General features: G+C 40.5%; 1 protein-coding gene across 1 annotated transcript in view; it reads right to left on the reverse strand.

The window, feature by feature from the left end:
• The window catches only part of tncb (tenascin Cb), a 44,431-nt gene that overhangs the window by 15,186 nt on the left and 11,725 nt on the right, over positions 1 to 17,520 (reverse strand). The window contains exons 3-15 of the mRNA XM_053228787.1: positions 16,293 to 17,513; positions 15,937 to 16,200; positions 15,705 to 15,820; positions 14,733 to 14,886; positions 13,302 to 13,571; positions 12,943 to 13,128; positions 11,840 to 11,929; positions 10,891 to 11,154; positions 6,729 to 7,004; positions 3,525 to 3,791; positions 2,495 to 2,617; positions 1,761 to 1,904; positions 1,498 to 1,620 (exon numbers count right to left, since the gene is read on the reverse strand). Coding sequence (XP_053084762.1) covers positions 1,498 to 1,620; positions 1,761 to 1,904; positions 2,495 to 2,617; positions 3,525 to 3,791; positions 6,729 to 7,004; positions 10,891 to 11,154; positions 11,840 to 11,929; positions 12,943 to 13,128; positions 13,302 to 13,571; positions 14,733 to 14,886; positions 15,705 to 15,820; positions 15,937 to 16,200; positions 16,293 to 17,513 — 3,498 coding nt within the window. The remainder of the gene's footprint in view (positions 1 to 1,497; positions 1,621 to 1,760; positions 1,905 to 2,494; positions 2,618 to 3,524; positions 3,792 to 6,728; positions 7,005 to 10,890; positions 11,155 to 11,839; positions 11,930 to 12,942; positions 13,129 to 13,301; positions 13,572 to 14,732; positions 14,887 to 15,704; positions 15,821 to 15,936; positions 16,201 to 16,292; positions 17,514 to 17,520) is intronic.

The following is a 17,520-nucleotide window of genomic DNA, read 5'->3' on the forward strand; positions in this document are numbered from 1 at the left end:
TGGTAGAACAGACTACTCTGATGAATTCCATCCATTAACATGCTGATTGATTTGAGAGTCTGAGCAGATCATTTCCATGCCAAAGAGCACATTGTGCAACTCTTAGACTTTTATAACCTCTGATTTTTAGTTAATTTATCATGTCAAATAGATTTCAATCAATTTTCCTATATACAGTTGTACGCAAATATTTGGGAAGCCTTGGACATTATTGATTTTTGAATGAAAATAAGTAAACACAACCTCTGCAGCAATCTATTTAAATATATTATATATAATGAACTTAAGAAATAGAAAAAATTACAATAAAAGAGTAATTGTGTCATGTGCAAAATTTTGGACATCCTTCCATTTGAAAAGTCTCAGAACTTAATTAACTCATTAGGCCTTCATTGATTCATTCATTAGGCAGGTAAAGAATTGTCAGTGGTGTGGTGGTGGGGCAGCATTTCTTGTACAAACATGATCTGCATGGAAGAGTCATCACATAGAAAACTCACCTGAGACCTAATCACAAAAGAGAACATCTGATGTAAACAAAACAATATCTAGATAGGCCAGAGGTATTTTGGAAACAAGTGCTGTGGACTGATGAAGTTAAAAAAAAAACCTTTTGCCACAATCAGCAAAAGTATGTTTATAGAAAAAAGGAGCAGCATTTGAAAATACCTTGCCAACTGTTAATCACGGGGTGGGGGGGTAAGGATGTATTATGCTTTGGGGTCGTGTGGCAGCCAGTTTAACAGGCAATATTTCACAGGTAGAAGCAAGAATGGATTCTAGTAAATAACAGAAAATTCTGGGAGCAAATGTGACACAGTCAGTCAAGAAATTTAAGCTGAGAGAATTTAGGCTGGCTTCTACAACAGGACAATAATCCAGAATATACCATAAAATCCATCATGAACTACTTCAAGAAATGCAAACTGAAGCTTTTGAAATGGCCCCTTACAGTCCCCTGCCTTGAACATCTTTTCAAAATTAAAACAGGTTGTGCATGCAAGAAGGCCCAAGAATATCTCAGCTAGAAGTGTTCTGCAAGGAAGAGTGGGTGACAATTAATTAAACAAGAATATAAAACTCCTGGCTGGCTACAAAAAGCATTTGCCGTGATATCTGCCAAAGGGTGTGTTATACTGACTTAGTAGGTTGTTCAAACTTTTGGAGCACAATGTGTAATTTGGTGAAGGATACACAAACTTTTGCAGACAGCTGTAAAAGGTACTTTATAAATCAGGAAAGACCAACCAAGCACTGACATTCCAAAGTCAATCGAATGAATGGATTGTGTAAAAAAAACTGTGTTTGCTGCACATGTGATGGATGATTTTTGAGCTCCTCCTTTGAGAAGATCTACTTCTAGCATTTCCGATGCCCATCCTATACTGAACTTTAGCTGGAGAAGTAAGTAACACATTATAGAATATGAATCTCCAATGAAGGCTGTGTAGAAAGTGGGAATAAGCCAGAATGTGGAATGATAGTGGAGGCACTTACCTTCATGAATAGGTGCGTAGGTGACTCGGTAGCTGTCGATGTGGTAATGGGGGACAGTCCAGTGGACAGTGGCAGAGGTATCGGTGATATCAGAGAAGCGAATACCTTTTGGTTTGCCCAGACCTTCCAGGATACGACACATAGGCAGACAACAAGCAGAGCAAAGACTCTGTGATAATCACACATATACTACACATATGGCTGAAAAATTGTGGTGTATTCCTTTAAGATTCACCATAGAAATATGTGTGTGTAAACTGTACCTGTTGTAAATGTATCAGAGGCTGGCTCACTCTCCTCCAGACCCTTGAATGATATGACAGTCACTCTGTAGGTCACCCCGGGTGTCAGGTTGGGCAGAACAGTGTGGGACTCACCTCCGTCTACTGTGACTGTTATGGGACTGCCTGTAGAGGGGGTACAGAACCAGCTTTTGACCATGGAGTGCACCAGAGTCATGCATTCAATACAGTGCACCACAAGAGGGCAGCACTATCAGACAGACTGCCCTGATTGGTAAAACAGACTGCTCTGATATATTGCATCCGTTAACATGCTGATTGATCTGAAAACCTGAGCAGATCATTTCCATGTCAAAAAGCACATTGTGTAACTCTGCAAGTTTTAGAAGCTCTGAATTCTTTTTTTGGTTAAAATATTGTGCCAAAAAGATGACAATTTTCTTATATATTGGATACTTTATAAATCATACATTCAAGGAAGACAAACTAAGAACTGATGTTCCAAAGTCAATTTGTTAGAAATATAAATGTGTCGGATTATGGATACTAAAATTATAATGATTATAACAGCACAGATGATGGATGATTTGCAAGCTCTAAGCTTATAGATCTTCTTCTAGCATTTACAATGCCCATACCACATTGACCTTCAGCTGGAGAAGTACTTAACAAATAATCAAATATTAATCTCCAAAGAAGGCCATGTAGCAATAGGCAGAAAGCCAGAACATATCTATGATAGAGGGAACACTTACCTCCATGAATGGGCACGTAGGTGACTTGGTAACTGTCAACGCGGTAATGGGGGATAGTCCAGTGAACGGTGGCAGAGGTATCAGTGACATCAGAGAACTGAATACCCTTTGGTTTGCCCAGACCTTCCAGGAGACAACACATAACGAGACAACAAGCAGACAAACACAAAGTGTTAGAGGCTGTGTGAACACAAATTGGACAAGTGTTATTGATGCCAGTCCAAGATGAACCCAGTCCAGTACACAGAAGTGGTGTCTTCAAAAAGACACCGGCCAGCTATTTCAGAAAATGTAGAAAGAAATATGAAGCATATGAAATATTAAAAGTCAGTATAGCATAGAGAAAGACAGAGTTGAGACAAATGGATAAAAGAGCTCAAGCCTTTCGGGCATTTTTCAATGTCGGGCCACAGAATCTTGCGTGACAGACATGGGGAGATTAACTTGCCCCCATTACATGAGTACAATGGTGCGACATGCCAACGTCAGACTCAAGAGGGAAGAGAGGCCCCCTGGGACAGAGCCAGACAACCAGAGACAGACACATATTCAGTAAAAACACAGACCCAATTGCTCTGTCCAATGGGTAAACCCCGTGACTGGACAGTTGGTGAAAGATGTCAGATACAAAAGAAGAAGAAAGTGTAGAAACAAAAGAGATTTTAGTATATCTAGGTTTCCTCTGCAAATCTATAGAATTACATGCAACTCCCTTTTTAAGAGGTTAGGATTTGGTAATGGATTTGGAAATTTAGTAACTCAGGACAAACAACAGACAAGACATACAAAAGAGACTGTAAAAGTTGAAACAACTATGTGAAAGACTATAAGTGATTCCAGTATTACTCATAGCTTTCCAAAAGCATCATCGTAACTGCCATTATCATAACTGTGCTGTGATACTTTTGGGAAACATGGCTCAGGTTACTATTTGGGTTAAACTTATTCAGTAACATTTATAGACATTGTGAAAAGATGGCGATGGAAGATTGACTTCACCGGCTTGCTTGTCCAAGATGTATCCAAATACCTGTTAGAGCTTTCCCTGAAATGGGCTTGTAGTTCCGTCCTGCAATTGTCCCATAGAGCTCAATTTCATACTCTGTAGCCTCATCGAGGCCAGAGATCACTTCTGTTCTCTTGTCTCCCGATACACTCATCTGCCTTTGCTTGCCTGATTCGTCAGAGATTTTGATTGTAAACGTTTCAAAGATTCCTTCTGGAGCTGTCCACTGGAGCATAAAACCGTCTGGCTTGTTGTTGGAGGCGAAAAGATTCTCCACCTCAGGTTCTGCCTCTAGGTGGACAAAGGAATACAGGTGTTCTTTCATCTGTGGTCTCCAAACATGCTCAGGTCTTTTTAGCCCCAGAGCCACAACTGATTATTATGCATGCTTTTCTGGGTTAATCATCATTTGTGTAAGTTACATTTGTTATGTAGAGGAGAGGTGTTTCATTAGGCAATGCTATCTGTGATGATCTTCCAATGAACACCATCCGGTTAGAAGAACATGCAAAGAGAAAAGTTTGAAAGTAATGGAAAAACATGTATGATTCAGATTTATTAGCCCTGTAGCTAGTCTCTGGTCCATTGAGCTGCCTAAATAATTTACATTAATGTCTGTGTTTGGATAGACCACAACAAAGGGTCTGAAATGTAAATTAATTATGTAATTTTGATCATGTTTAGACAACGAGAGTCACTGAACAACAGCCAGTGTTTTTCATGTTTACTTGCTCTGCTAGTACTCGGTTTGGTCCACTGAAATTCTTTGCTGGGTACACATCTGGACCATGTTTTGCAAGTGTTTTGATGACCCCTGATGGCTTCTGCATAACAATATAATACTCATCTGCCATGTTAAACATTCTCTATTTTTGTGCAAGAGACCGTATTGTGTTCTCAGATGGCACTGTTGAATGTTGCTATTGGATTACAATTGATATTTAAAGAAAAATATCTGATGAAACCTTACCAAAATTTTATTCTGTGGGAATGTGGTATATAACACTGAGAACATTTTAGAACATTGTGGGTAACTAAACCAAACAAACAACCATGTGTTCAACAAAGAATTTTGTTGTTGCCAATAAAATTTGGTCAAGTATTAATAGTAACTGGTTGGTTCTGTAATTCCCTTGGTCTCCATCACATCATGCAATTACTACCACTCAGCTTGACCATCCATTCCTGCCAAGTCACCCAGAGTCTTTACCACATGAAATATGATGTAGCAACCATTTTCTATGCATGGGCAGTTGTAAGTGCTGCTTCCTCTTTAATGATGCTAGGTCTGAGAGCTGCAGTGTTTTAAAAGCGATGAAATGCTCAACCATTTTATTAATGCGAAATGATATGCTGTATATACGAGTGCCACTACACCCAAAAATGACCTGATAAACAATAAAACAATATGCCTATGTTATTAAATGCGAAAAAGAATCTTCTTCATGATGGCAGTATAACAAGAAGATTAGCTTTAGAAGGTAGGCTGGATGGAAAAAAGAAAAGGCAAAACCTAGCATATCCTAATATGACTCCTTTATACAGTAATTGCTGTAACTCTTATAAGATAAGATAAGATACTTATCACTACAGTAGAGGGAGAGCCTCAGAACACATGAACGTACTAAATCTCTTCTCTCTCTCTCTCTCTCTCTCTCTCTCAAGCTTGGGCTGACATGAGGTTCGCTATTTTTTTTTTTTTTATTGTTGTTCCGAGGAGGAGAAGTGGTTGGAAATGAACTGGAGCAGGGACAGATCCTGTGGAGCCGTCACTCTTCATTAGCATAGTGCTAGCTGGAGGGTTTGTCAGAAGGAGTATTAGAGGGGGGTGCTGTTTGTGGGTGTTGTGAGAGTGCTAAAGTGGTAACTGCAGATCACTTTCATCAAACTGGTCTCTCTTAGTCTTTCGGCCGGGACAAAGAGCCATCTGTTCATGAAGGAGGAACAAGGCGCCAGCTAACCTGCAGAAAAGAGGAGGTCATGCTACTGAATGGAACGCTCAGCTCGGTAACCTGACAGGCTTTGGCATTCGGATATAGTTGATGTTCATGAGCTAATAGGAGGATATATACAGTATTTCATGGTCAGACGTGACTCAACCAAGAACTCAATAGGTATTTTCACTTTAAATTGTTTTAGCCTTTGAATCCATTTTCCAAAACATATATGTAGGAATTAGTTAAAAAATGGCTTTTAATAATCTGACAAAAAAAAAATGTTACCTATTAGCAAGCACGCTTGAGTATCCACTACAACTGCAGCACTTGCAGCCATGGCCTGATAAATGCCAAGAAAATGTGTGAAAGTGGCGCTTCAGAATGAAGACCGCTGCAGAGCTCGAAAACTGGGTCTGCATACTGACGAGATCTTTCACAAGAAGTGACAAAAACTCCTTAGGATCACTTCCCTGGCAAACTGCTTCTGCCCAGTCGGCATCTTTATTCGGCGAGAAATCGAGCAAAGGCCAAACTACGATTTGGAGCTAATAACCAGCAGCAGTACTATTGTGGGCGGTGGCGGTATTACAGCTCAGTGACTGAGAATATTTTAATCTCCTGTCTTTGGAAGGCGGTGTTTTCCTAACCGTAAACGACAGTTCACTGGCATGCTTAGCATGTGCATTGTATATTATGGGTGGTTAAAAATAAAAGGGTATTATTCACTTGACTTTTTGTTGGCTGGTAAGCATAAATAAGGCTGTGATCATAGAGGGAGGTCGGCGTGTGCACCTGCAGGCTTTGTCTGTGTTTAGGCATAGCAGAAGGTGCAGGGTTCTATTATACCCTGCTGCAGGTGTGCTCTGAATATCAGCATGCTCCAACACGTAATTGGCAGGAAAGTGTGGTCTGAAGCTTTAAAACATTAGCACCGGATCTACAAAAGCGGTGCTGACATAAAAAGACTGCTTGCAGTTTACAGGGGTAATGTATACATCAAAGAGTGGTGTAATAGCATGTTTGGATGGAAAGATATACATAATTGGCAAGAAAGAAGTGCTAATACCTGTTTAAATGGGTGGTTTTGCACCCCGTTTTATTGGGGAAAGTAGACTTTGGAGTGATATAATTAGTAGACAAATTGCTATTAGGAAAATGTTAGTTGTTAGTCTTCATTTGAAGCATCCAGTGTGTTATAAACCCGTTAGTATTTATTCTGGGCTGCTTCCTGATAATACGTTAGAATTTTCGTAGGGGAACCGATGCACCAGCACCCGTCGAACGGCGGTACCTGTGAAAGCCTCCCCAAACACTGGCTCTAAGAGATCTCCCCTGTACAGGCCGTATAGAGTGATCCTGTAGAAAGTGCTAGGAGAGAGATCAGTGATAGCCAAGCTGTACTCCTGTCCTGACAGAGTGTGGTTCTGGCCCTCAGAGAGACCATCGGGGTCAGCCACCTCGATCAGAAAGCCATCAAATTCGCCCCTCTTCAGCTCCCAGGATATATTGAAGCCAGCCCAGGATACCGCAGAGATGGTGATGTTGCCCACCAGGGGCTTTTCATTGTCTGGATGATAAACAGAAGAGATTAAGCAACAGGCAGCGGAGCACGAGTATAACTCGGTGATCTGACTATCAGATGGAGAGCAGCAAGAGGATGAGCAAGACGACCAGAGACAGTCTTAGAAGAAATGTTGGTGTAAAGAGAGAGTCTAGTCTTCTTTCACATGGCACATCCATAAAGCAGTCAATACATTCATGAACACTACACATGTAGAAGAACTGAAACACTTACCAGAATGCTGTGACAACTCGTTTTCTTGATTATTTTCATTTTATGACATTCCTACTACTATGCTCTGTAGAATAGCGGTTCCATACTCTTTGAAAAGACTAGCATGACAGGGCTAGGAAAACAGTACTCTAGGAGGTCTACCACCAAGGTACACGGTGTCCCAAAAGTGCCCATACATAGGGGTAATAATCCTCCAAAATTTTTCGTACTTAGTTTATATTATATATTTTTTCATATAGTCTTTAAGAATGCCTTTGACAAAAGAAGAACGTACTGAGACGATTCTCATGGCTGCATCGGCAAGCTGTCACACGGTTGTGATGGACATGCATTTACATGCGTAACACCGGACGTGTTAACACAAGTTCATCATGAGTGGGAGAGTGTGTTTACAAAGATTTTATTTAATGATCTAGAGGATGTTGTATAAATAAAGTTACATTTTGCTAAAAAGTGTTCATTTCCCCTATGTATGGAGAGTTTGGGGACTCCCTGCAGTTTCAATTAGTAGTGGAAATGTCTCAAAACAAATATTGGGTTGGAGAATTTTGAAGATTTTTCTATGACAGATACAACAGCAATTGTGTAAACGCATATTTTTAAACATCAACAACACCAACCAACTATGTCAAATGTTTGATGGAAAAAGCCCATCTCCTCTATAAACCACATGTAACAAACATCTGTCTCTGTTGATATTCTGTTCAGTTCCATCTGTTCCATGCATAACAAACATCTGCCCATGCAATGAAAAATTGGTATATGAAGCCTGCTGCAATAATAAACAGGCTTGTTTGCACAAGCATCCTTTTGGTCGAACCTCATGAATAAAAAAACATGCACCTGACTGCAGCTTGCTCTAGTATTAATGGCTCAGAATGAAGCCATTAATTTTTTGAAGGTTCTGCGTAGTCTGCTTGAGCAGAAGTACGCCGATTGCTTCAAATAATGCAGGAAGCCATGCAGGGAAGCGCAACCCATAATTGAATATCCTTGCGCCCCATCAGCATTCATGAAGAGATGGGAGCAAAGAGCTTGGAGATGCACCATAGGCTGCCATTATCCTCTTAATGCACAATCAAGTGGACACAAGCGTACTGCTGAATTGAGTGAAAGACAAAGAGGATGGAGTGAAAGACTTTCCCAGTTCCCAGGCATGAGAATTTAAAACTAACATTGCTGGGAAAATTTAACACTGTCAATTAGAGGCGTTAGAGGATCAGAACTATTAATCATTGCCATGCTAGTCCATGATGACTGATGAAAACATTCAATCGTAACCCAAGCATACACTACAGGACGTTTCGCCAAATTCTTTCACGAATTTTTTAAAATATTTCAACCACTGTTGAAGTTTTTATTCTGATTGATCAGAAGGTGTTGATCCATTTTCTATTACAGCAGCTCTGACAGTAGTTCTGGCTGTGATCCAAATCACAGGTTTATATTAATGCACTCATTCTAATGAATTATCTTTTCTATAGTAACTCCTTGATATGGACTTGTATGATTGATGCTTCACATAATCTAAGGCTGATAATAAATTATTTTTTTATATGGTGATGCTTTCTGTAAGAAGATATTTATTTAACATTTATGGAAGGAGTCCCCAGTTTCAGTGCTTTGTAGCAGTAAGTTTTCTGCCATGGGAAAGTCTTCAACAGAGGACTTTGTGTTTTCAGTTTCCTGGTTTCTCTCTTCAAGAGAGTGAAAATAAAGAGGCTGGTGAGGATATGACTGTTTATAGATGCTGTAACATAAGTCATAACAGGAACTAACTTGTGCCACAACATTAGATGTGACTGTAAGGTGAAAATTTGAATAAGAAGAATAAAACACTTTGGAGTGGTAGGAGTGACTCTGCTCGCATCATGCCAGATCACCACCCTGTCGTTCATCATTTTCCTATTACAGAATCCTCTGAAGTGTTTTATTCCTTGTATATTGAATTATATGACTTATTATATTATATGAATTATATTTTTCTGAAAATTGGAAGTGAATTTCTACATCTGGAGCTTGATCAGATTCTCAGTTAGATCATCTGGTGGCATGAGAAGGTAAACAAGTGCTAAGCCTGAAATGTTGATATGTATGATATTTTACATTAAATATGTACAAAATTTCATCTTTGCCTAATTTTCTAGTATGCATGATATGAGGGCAAAAAAACAAGAAAGTGACCTTCTGTTTTCGAAATCTGTTGCGGTTTTAAAGGTCATGTAGTGTATGCCGAGCTTCAGGTAAGGCCTTCATGCATATGGAGCAAAGTGGTTTTATGACTCTCACATCAGAGTCAACCTACGGACCTTACAATACAGGCTTTGCAAATACCTTGTAAAAGATCACTGTTCATTTTGCCACCTGAATGACATTATTCTGGTAATGAGGTTCTATTAAACTGCCTTGGGATGCTTGCTCAGGGTATACTGCTCCATACTGATAGCACTATATTGGTCCCGAGTGATTCATGTAATCCTTGCTGTGTACTCAATGTGTGTCTTTCAGAAAAAAAGACCTAAATTGAGAGGATTCCCTTCATCACACCCCGCCTTCTCTCATCCTATAATGGGCCTGTGGTGAGTGTTATGCTCCATGTTTGTACTTCATGTCTGAGGCTGATAATGGCAGCAGAAATGAATCCGTGGGATTATAGCACTGCTGATTTCGGAGACAATGTTTTAACAGTTGCCTCAGCAAGGGGCCTATTTATTATCCCACCCCTCATTTTATCCTGGTCAAATCACACAAAACCAGAGGGGAGTGGCCTCATTTTGACAATTATCACATGAATGAGCTGTGCGTGTGTGTGTGTGTGTGTGTGTGTGTGTGTGTGTGTGTGTGTGTGTGTGTCTTCCATATTTATACTCCTAATTTTATCCCAATCTTTTCTCAAGAAACGATTTTTAAAAAATACTTATCTATAACTTGCAGATTTTTTAAACATAGAGAAAAAAATATTTACTTTGCCTGCTTCTACCTATCTACATTTGTTTTCCTCTTTATTCTCTGCCATGCTTGCTTCTCTCTCCTACTATATAAATTGCCCCCCCCTTCAAAACTCTCCTTTTACCTAACAAGAGGCACTTAATGTAATGAAATATTTGGTTTGGATGTATAAGCAACACTCCAACCACAGAACCATAAACAAAAGCCATAATCATCTGAATTTGTCTTCCCCTTGCTTTAAGAAGTCAAATAAATCCACATGTTGTTGCTGAAAAGGGACTCACACAGGATGTAAAGCTGGAACATACAATGAATTCAATTCATTCCTGAGCTTGGCTTAGACGCCTGGAGGCACATTGTATAGAAGGGGCCAAGAGGCAAGGAAACAGAGGGAACCACAAATTAAATTTTATACACAGCACTAAATTGAAACCTTCACATTCCAAAAGAAATATTGGTACTTTTTTGGTAGAAAAAGTAAAGATAATTCAGTCCTCATTTTGGCTGCCATGCCTGATAAAGTTACAAAACACACAAATCTTCCTTTCTTTAGAAAAGAACTCAAGCCTGTGGTTGAGATTTATGTAGAATCCCAATTTCATAAAAAATATTTCTCTTTATCTTTAAAAATTCAGCATGGTTTAGACAAGCATCAGGTAATAGTGAGCACAATGCCCCAGTGAAACAGTGAAAGCAGAAACAGACTGACCTGTAGATGCCTGAATGCTAGCTGGCACGCTCTGCTTCCTCCCTCGTTCTGCAGTCAGGGTGATGGTGTACAGCATACCAGGGTTCAGGTTCCTCAGCATGTAGGTGCTGACACTGTCCGGAACTTCAAACTCGGCCCTGTGGCCATCAGCGGCCACGAACACGAGCCTGTAGACATCGATCTTAGCCACAGGTCTCCTCCAGATCAGCACGATTGTGCTTTCTGAGGTCTCGCTCACCTCCAGATCCTTAGGAGCATCAAGGTCTGACAAGGAGGGTGAGTTTCATTTAATTAACGTCTACAGTAAAGATTGCTTTGGCAAAGGAATGTCATGTGTGATGAGGTGTGATATGAATAGTGTCAGAAAACTGCACTGTATCCTCACAGCTAGTGCAAATTCTGTCAGATTAGATGATACAGTAGTCATAATTTTCCACATATAGTTCACATTTGCACATTTTGACATGTTTAGAATGTTCACATGTTTATTCTGTATATACTGCTTTATCTGTACATGTTGTAGCGTTGTATATAATATTATTTATCTTATAAAACAGATATGCATATATCTGTCCATAGTTTGAACTAATTATGTGAATAAATGCAGGCACTAATAAATAGTAGGCATATTATTTGTTTTTTTTAAGGCAAACAAAAACCATGCTCATTAACATCAAAGTGCAGAGTTCATTCATTCATCCTTAGCAACTGCCAGTTACGGTTAGCGATACGAATATTTAGATCACTAAACAGTATACACATACAGATAGTGGCATTGTGTTACAGTTATATCTTATATTCTATTTTATTTTTATTTAATTTTATCCCATTTTTAAACTTTTTTCCTGTACCTGTCACACAGTTTCCTCTTATTAATTTAAGTCAAATTCCTTGCAAGACAAATCATAAAATTCTTTCTGATTTCTGATATCATATAGGAGCATCTCACCGGTGACAGCATTGGTGGTGGTAGGAGCACTTTCCTTCTCATCTTTGATTGCGGTCACTCCCATGCCATACTCTATACCAGGCCTGAGACCTGCAGACAAAAACGCAGAACTTCATAAATACAGTTCCATGTATTTGTCAAGAAACTACTTCTTAAGAACAAAAGGGAAAAGCTGTGAGGTTAGGGTAAAAAAAGACAAATCTAAGGTTTCTTGTAGTTTTACAGAGGGGGGTATATTGACTGCTCAGCCTGTCCATCATGAGTCATAATTGCCATCGGTCAATTTTCAATTTCATCTGTTTCAGTTATGGTCTTTCCAGTAGCCACATTGAAAAGGCTCTCATATTGGACTAAAAGCAGAATTTACTGTCTTCCAAGAGGCTCTTGAAGATGATAAAAGGCCCCAGTCCAAATTTCTGTATTTATCCCTCTTATTGATTCCATTGGCCCCTATAAAGGTCAATACTCAGGAGGCTTTCAGCATGAAATTACACCTAAAACAGAGGAATAACTTATTACCAATAAAATCACAAGCGTGACGGCAATTACAGATAATAACCGTGTAAAAGGAATGAGGTATTAGTGAAGTGTGTGTGTGTGTGTGTGTGTGTGTGTGTCTGTGTGTGTTTGTGTGTGTGTGTGCACGTGTATGTGTGACATGCTCAGTTTTTCAAATAGACTCACTGGCTTATGTAGGACACAGGCCACCCAAGGACAATAGAGCCGACCAGACAAAGAATCTATTACACATTTTGAATTTATACACATTCTAATCCCTGTGCGCAGTAACATATAGTCTTACAGAATGAGATTGGCTCAAAGCAATGTGTGTAATAGGAATGAGAAAACATTTCCCATGTATACTTTTCTAACTGAAGCACGTACTATAACTGTTATTTCATTTTTGAGGTTTGCTCTGGATATTTTTACATAAAGATGGGCCTTTGGGCAAGCAAATATGTCATCAAAGATGCACATTTTAATGCACTTATACAAATATTTACTAGTATTGTTTTAGAAAACAAAGAGTAATTCGTAATAATTAATTCCTAGAATTATTCAATATTCTCTGCACAGATAGTCTGATTGTCTCTAACCCTTACCTGAAATCTTGGCTTGAGTGATGTCCTGTGGGCCTGTAGGAAAGGTAAGCTCCCCGTGTTCCCCTCCTGACAGTGGTCCGTATTTGATGCGGTAGCTGGGAACATTGGCTTGGCTGTTTCTCCACTCCAGTGTGATGCTCTCATCTGTCTGATCTATTGCCCGCAGGTTCGTAGGTGCATCTAGGTCTGGAGCACATTAACATCATTTCACATACAGTATTAGTTCTCTAGCGACTACCTGTGGGTGCTAATGCTCCAGAGCTAAGTGATTAGCCAAGGTTGCTTGTCTTAGATTAGTAGTTTCGTCATTATTTTATTATTAACAATATCTCTTATTGGAAAGAAAAGGATGCTCTTACCTGTGGTAAAGGTCTCATAGACAGGCACGCTGGTCATTTCCCCTCGGTGTGCCATTAGAGACACACTGTACTCTGTGTCTGGGTAGAGTTCAGCCAGGTGGTACTGGGTGTCAACTGATGACAGTTCCACTGTGTGGCTGTCTGAGGAGCCAGTGTTTGGGCCATAGGACACAGAGATGCCATCCACCTGAGCTATGGGCTGGAACCAGGTGATCAGAGCTGTAGTGTCTGTTACATCCCGGACATCCACCTGGCTAGGAGCATCAATCACTGCATGGAGGAGACAGAAAAGAAGCAAAAAATTAAGCTTACACAGCTAAATATACTATTTCACTAGGTCACTGAACTTAATTATATGGTAATTTTATAATGTATTATGTATTCCTATAAAGAGAAATGAGGCTCTTCAGGATGGGGGGGTGTTTGCCACATGAGGCACAGCGGTGAAATGTGAAATGTCACAGTTCCCTGAGCTGTTGATAAAATAGAAAATCAGCATTTCAGCTTGGAGCTGATTTGTGGGTAAGCAACGCTCTCATCCTCTGGAGGGCGGAACGCTTCTTGAGCAGCTTGAATAGAAGGAGGTAGAACCTTTCTTTCAAAAATCAGTGCTTCCTCTCTGGGCAGTTCCTTATTGGCACATATCTCCGAAATTGAGTGAGAAGCACAGTGGAAGATTTGTTCAGCTGGTATCATATGAGCACACAGTAGCCTTCTTTATTATAGCCTATGAATGGAGCCTACTGTTCTATTTAATTAATTGTGTTCCTGCAAGCTCTTTACTTTTTTTTAGGTCTTTGAGGCATTTTCCTGAAATTTTATCCTGAAATAATATGCTACAAATGGTTTACTGGTTGGTAGCAGTGACATTAAAAGGGATCACCTCAATGCAAGCATAGCATTTTACAAGCTAAGCATAAATCACAGTAGGAAAGGGAACGTATTCCAAAATATCACAAAAGGTAAAAGCTTTTTCCAGCCATGCTCAAGTCATAAAGGTTCAGGGCAGATCCTGTGCCAGAAAACATTTTGGATTTGCTGGAAGTCTTTGAAAAAAACATTTATCACTTAATTGAATGATTATTTAACCACAATTTTCTGTGTGAATTCATAGGATGAAATAAATACCAAGTATAGCCTATCCCAGGAACACTGGGTATGAGGCAGGAATACACACTGGATGGGTTGCCAGGCCATCTCAGGGCACCATACACACATTCTTGTTGACATGTATTCACACCGACGGGCAATTTAATATAACCCATACTACATGCAAGTTCTTGGAATGTAAGAGGAAACCAGAGAATCCAGAGGAAATCCGGGCAATGTTACCTGCCCCAATAGGTTACAGATTTTCATAATTCTGAAAGAAAACATTTGGAAACAAAACCAAAATGAATTAAATTAATGAAAGTGATGAGAGTTGCTTACTTGTAACCACATTCTTGCTTGCTGGAGGTCCGCGGGTGTTGTTCTTTAACACCTCAAGTTTAACCTCATACTCCTGGCCAGGGCCCAGGCCAGATTGTTCAAAGCTAGTCTCGGGTGGAGTCAATGGATTCAAAATCTCCCCATTCTCCTCTTTCTGGAATTTCAGAACACCACACAGCCAATGTAAAATGTGACACATAACACTGATCATTTCATGCTGTCAACTTTTCAAACGAATAATGAAGACAATATTTGCTGTCTTTGGTACATGTAGTTCATAATTTCTATGTGGATTGTACAAAACATTGTACTGAAAACAGTACAATGCATCTTTTGTGGTACTGGATACAAAATCTTTGTTCTATTTATGTGCTTGTTTAACAAAAAGAAACCACAAATGGCACCATGGATATGACTCCAGGCTTTGTGGACTCAACAGTCCCATGAAATACAGAGAAATTAGAGAGATCTTGGAAAGTAAACACTTGGGACTTTCAATCGCATCCACTTCGATGTGAGTGCTGCACTTCAAAGTGAAGGGCTTGTTTGGCATGGACAGCCTCAAACTTGATGTATGAATAAAGCTGCCAAGTCTGAAAGAATGGAGTATAGGAAGACATGGTTTGCATGTCTTGACAGGAGCTATTTTTTTGGAGTTTGCCTAAGCCCTTGAAAAAGAAAAGCATTGTGAAAACAGTGCAGTCCTGTTGCACATGGTCACCAGAGTTGCCGCCAGAAGCTTCTTAGGAGGTTTTATGGAACAAAACCCTAGACTTTCAGACAGCAGCTTTTGCATATTGGCACCAACTGATGATTTTCCACAGGATACTCATACAGTTTCCCATCTTGAACAATTACTGGCAGAGCCCTTAATAAATGTGGTATTCCTACCACAGATTTCAGGGAAATGCTACCATAACCATCCTTATGCTGACATGGCTTGTGGCATGCAATAAGAGGCAATGTACTCACTGTATTTCTGAAGATGAGGTTCCAACCATCAAAGGGGACATTAAGAGGATCCCACTGAACTTCCACTGATGTCTCTCTCACGGCTTTAAACTTAAGGCCTTCAGGCTTTGGAAGATCTAAAGATGTGGTCAAAGTAATCGAGCAAATATTAAATTTCTTTCCGTTGTTCAAAACTGTACAACAGTTCCTAAAATATTTCAAAGCGTCTGAAAACCAATAACTGATGACTCACGTGTTGCCACTCTGGCACTCACAGGAATGCTCATCTTGTTATTTAGAACAGCATAGACACTGATTAAGTATTCAACACCAGGCTCCAGCTCCCTAATAGTGGCAGACCTTTTTTCACCAGGTACTCGCATATCTAACTCCAGACCACCAGGAGCAGTAGGCATGTAAGTGATTAGATACTCTGTCACCTGTACCTCATTGACCCAGGTCAGATCTACTGTCTCTGGGGTGACTTCAGTCACAACCAGGTCCCTTGGTGGGGAGACTGTGAATGGAGAGGACATAATGACATGTTTCTGGACTAATCATTCAATGTGAAGTTGTATTTGTAAAAAATAAAATCATTAACTGACTTACTTTCAGAGCAATCTTCCCCAGTGAATCCCAAATCACAGATACACATGCCATTCAAGCAGCGGCCTTGGTCATTGCAGTTTCCTGGGCAGGTCATCTCTGAGCAGTCGACACCAGTGTAACCCTCATAGCAGACACACTGTCCATTGTCACAATATCCACGATCCAGGCACTTGTTGGGACATGTTTTTTCACTGCAGTCCTCCCCAGTGAATCCTTCGTTGCACACACACTGACCATTCACACAGTGTCCTCGGTTGTGACAGTTGTTAAGACATGTCAACTCACTACAGTCTTCACCTGTGAAGCCAACATGGCAGACACAGTTGCCATCCACACATTCACCACGGTCATGACAGTCATTGGGGCAGGTCTTGATGCTACAGTCCTCTCCTGCAAAGCCTTGCTTGCAAATGCACTTTCCATCAATGCAGCGTCCATGGTTATGACAATCATTGGGACAGGTGAGCTCAGAGCAATCGTCACCTTGGTATCCAGGATCACATATACATTTCCCATTTACACATTTACCCCTGTCATTGCAATTGTCAGGGCAGGAGAGGATGCTACAGTCCTCACCTTGGAAGCCAGGATCACAGATACATCTCCCATTGAAGCAGTGGCCTCTCTCACTGCAGTCATTTGGACATGTAAGTTTGGAGCAGTCTTCTCCGCTATAGCCGAAATTGCAGACGCACTGACCATTAACACAGAGACCTCTATTGTTACAATTATCTGGGCAGGTGAGTTCACCACAGTCCTCCCCAGTGAAGCCCTCATCACAGTAGCAGGTCCCATTGATGCAACGACCACGGTCAAAGCAGTCATTGGGGCATATAAGCTCTGAGCAGTCAAAGCCTGTCCATGGCTCATTGCACAAGCACTCGCCATCCACACAGCGTCCCCTACCCAGGCAGTTGTTTAAGCAATTGGTCATGGAGCAGTCCTCACCCATGTAACCTTCTGCACATATGCAAGCCCCATCGATGCACTGGCCATATTCACCACAATCCACAGGACACAGCACAATTCCACAGTCCTCTCCCCCAAAGCCCTCAAAACAGATGCACTTCCCATCCACACAGCGGCCTTGATCTTGGCAGAAACTAGGGCATTCTGTCTCAGAGCAGTTGGGCCCTTTCCAGCCAGGCTCACACACACAGCTACAGGTTTCAATACTGTAGTTGCCACGACCATTGCAATATGGCTTGGTAGTGACCTCACCTAAGAA

This window comes from Pangasianodon hypophthalmus, chromosome 24 (genome assembly GCF_027358585.1).
Source record: "Pangasianodon hypophthalmus isolate fPanHyp1 chromosome 24, fPanHyp1.pri, whole genome shotgun sequence".
Taxonomy (NCBI): Eukaryota; Metazoa; Chordata; class Actinopteri; order Siluriformes; family Pangasiidae; genus Pangasianodon; species Pangasianodon hypophthalmus.